The sequence below is a fragment of the Dysidea avara genome, chromosome 14, assembly GCF_963678975.1.
Source record: "Dysidea avara chromosome 14, odDysAvar1.4, whole genome shotgun sequence".
In the NCBI taxonomy this organism is placed as follows: domain Eukaryota; kingdom Metazoa; phylum Porifera; class Demospongiae; order Dictyoceratida; family Dysideidae; genus Dysidea; species Dysidea avara.
Genome location: NC_089285.1, coordinates 2,177,056 through 2,180,546, shown reverse-complemented (window position 1 = coordinate 2,180,546; position 3,491 = coordinate 2,177,056). Strand labels below are relative to the sequence as shown.

The 3,491-nt window shown below is 38.7% G+C and overlaps 1 protein-coding gene across 1 annotated transcript; it reads left to right on the top strand.

The window, feature by feature from the left end:
• Positions 1–456: 456 nt before the first annotated feature.
• On the top strand, positions 457–1,122 carry LOC136243948 (uncharacterized). Its single transcript, XM_066035487.1, has one exon. The coding sequence runs from the start codon at positions 457–459 to the stop codon at positions 1,120–1,122; it is 666 nt and encodes a 221-aa protein (XP_065891559.1).
• Positions 1,123–3,491: the final 2,369 nt, after the last annotated feature.

The window sequence follows — 3,491 nt, the reverse complement described above, 5'->3', positions numbered from 1 at the left end:
TACTGGTGGAAAGGTATGTACACAGACATTTACCATTATTGTCGTAGTTGTCTTACTTGTGCTTCATATAGTGGATCTTTCCACAAGGCACATGCTCCACTGCAACCACTTCCAGTTGGGGCACCATTCGAACGTGTTGGTATTGACATCATGGAGATGCCTCAAACATGCGAGGGAAATCGCTATGTGTTGGTAATTATGGACTACATTACAAAATGGGTGGAAGCTTTCCCCATGTCAAATCAAAGTAGTGAAACCATTGCCAAAATATTAATTGATCATGTCATCTGCCGCCATGGGGTCCCCAATCAACTTCTATCAGACAGAGGAACTAATCTCTTATCTGACCTGATTATGGATGTCTGTCACTTAACAGGTATGAAAAAGATTAACACAACAGCCTACCATCCCCAAACTGATGGTCTGGTCTAGAACTTTAATAGAACACTAAGAGCAATGCTGGCCAAGCACTGCAAGCAATTTGGTATGGACTGGGATAAACACCTGCAGCATTTGTTGTTTGCGTATAGGACCAAACCCCATGATTCCACTGGTGAATCACCATTCTACCTGTTGTATGGCCGGGATGCTCGGTTGCCTACTGAGTCAACTCTACAGTCCTCACCACCTTTACATATGTTAGATGTTGGAGATTACCGCACCGAATTGGTGATAGGTCTTTCAACTGCATGGGACATGGCATGCAAATCTATTGAAAAAGCCCAGTCCAAACAAAAATTCCAATACGATAAAAAGGCCAAAGTTCCATCATACAAGATCAGTGACAGAGTTATGGTATACATGCCTCATGAGGCTACAGGAAAAGACAGAAAACTGGCTCTGCCATACCATGGTTCTTACCGTATCATTGATATTCGCACTAACTGCTTGCTTCTGAGACCTGTTGATAAGCCTGATGAACAACCGATTCTTGTCAACATGGACCGCGTGTCCCCATGTCCACAGGAGGTACCTGATCAGTCCTGGCTTGGGCCATCCACACATCAGAAGCGTCACCGACACATCTATTCCCCTACTACTATGATTCCAGCTCAACCTGCAGATCATCACTATGGCACCAGATCACGGACTAAGTACAATGCACGAGGACGTGCGCCCTAGTGAGAGGGGGGAATTGTAACATGAACCCATTTATGCACACATTATTAGTATTGTACACATGCAGGACAAGGAGAGTCACGTGATGTTGTAGTTGTGTGCGTGACAGACAGTATTTTTGTATCCGTTTAATCCGTCAATTGTGTTTGTCTTCTCTACACCGCCGACCGCGGGGTTACAGGATTTTATGTACAGATATATAGACCAAGATTAAATGACACAACTTTCAACACTGCAAGCAGTCTGTTCATGTACTAAAATAGCAGGATGTAAGAATTATGTAGTATGGACACTTGGGATTGGCCTTCTGCACTAAAGCACAATAGTTAATTTTATTAAACACTGAGCAGTATTGTTGGACACTTGTGCGAGGGAATACCTTCTGTACTACGATCTGTGACCGCGGTCAAGCGATAGGTTAATGGACTGTAAAGGTGAAGGACAATGGTCAAGCTTTACTAAAGACGGTCAAAGCTTGAGAGTAAAGTAGTGCAGGAAAATATAATGATAATAAACAGAATAGCACTGCACACACACTACACTGTACAAACATTGCAAACACATTACAAAACTCTACATGCACAACAGCAAAAGCCTTTGACTAGTGCTAGTAGCCACGTCTACCCAGTGAACTACCTGTGTGCTACTGTGCCCAGAGACAGCATTGGCAAATCTTCCTGTGGCAGAACTAGTAAACTGCATGAGGCTATACATGTCACACAGAAGTTAAGGTATGGGCAAAGTCCTAACTGGCCACTATGCGAGACATGGAAAGTTGTTATTACGGTTAATTGCACGTTTATGGGGATTTTCATTCTCACCTAAGTCATACCGGCAAGAGAGAACCAACCTTTCAGCCATTTTTGCATTTATCTCCGGCGTAGATCTAAGAAACAATTCCTAGAGAAATAGTCAACTAATAAAGATACAGAATAATGAACTAGCTACTAGCTACGTATATAACTGTTATAAAACTGAGTGTGTTGATCCCTGCGTCTTTGTTGAAACATCATCTAATCCAAGTGTTAGCTACTGGTCCTATAGATAACCACCTACAATGTACCATGTACATAATGTATCAGGCTCACATTTTTATTGCCCGAACATCTCTTTCCTTCAAGTGGGCCACTACTCAAACACAGTATATGCACATTCTGTATATATATATATATATATATATATATATATATATAGGTTCTGCAACACTTACAGCAGTTCCACCAGGTTGATGTTCTCACACAGGTAATGTAGCCATACCTACATAACATACAGTCAATTACTACAACACTTCAACAAAAAGTCCATACAATACTAGATATTGTTATTTAACAAACAAAAAACAAAAAAAACACTGCATTGAGATTAAATACTGGCATTACTGATCGCACTATTGATATAAGTTACATACAGTAGGTCAAGCCTTTGCTCTGACCACAGACTGATATAACATGTACTTCCTGTAGTGCATCTGTAGTGTTGTAATAGTAATGTGTTCTAAATTTTGTTATTGTTGTTGTTATTGTAGAGCTTCACAAAATACTTTTAGTTTTAGTTATTAATTGTTAACAGTGAAGCCAGCGGGTACAATTTAGTTATTGTTAATATTTGTTATTGTTACATTCAAAGGTAAATTACATATTCTGTACGTATACGTGTATTAAATGTACTGATCATTAGCCTTAATCAGGACTTCTCTAACTAAATTAGTGTTGGTTAAACGATTGCGTCTACCAATACAGCAGTACCCTGCTATACTGCTAGATCACTCATTGCTATCATTCAAAGTCAACTAGTTTTAGAGCTTAATTTACAAGTGAAATAGGTGGTTGGTAGCAAGTTATTTATGCCTTGGCTGACCCATCCCATAGTACATCTGCTTGTTGTGTTGTTTATACCTTCACAGAATGCATGGTAGCTAATTCCACCTGGTTAGTTAATTGCATGCTTTTCATAGATATATCCTATAATCATAAATACTACCAGGGGAAGTGACTTTAACCAGCTAATTGTCAAAGCAAATCCTTAATGTTACAAAAACTGTGACCATTATTGTTATTGTTATTAATTGTTGCTGTCTATAAAAAATCTTTTAGTTATAGTTTTGTTATTGTTAACAATAAATTTTATCCCTTACAAAAACTGGTTTTTGATATTGTTAACAATTACAACACTAATCTGAATGTATACATACAATATGGTGCTATCATGTATATAAATCTTCAAATGATATTTTATGACACGTCACAAAGAAATGTGGAAAGCTTATGACTAAGTGTAGGTTTATGTACGTATATGTACAGGCTGTTATAGAAAAAAGCACATATACACTGTTAAAAATAAGGAGTAACCATTACTCCCCTAGGGGAGTTCCC

Bases quoted from the DNA above. Each gene is read 5' to 3' on its own strand.
- LOC136243948 (XM_066035487.1), top strand. From the start codon at position 457: ATGCTGGCCAAGCACTGCAAGCAATTTGGTATGGACTGGGATAAACAC.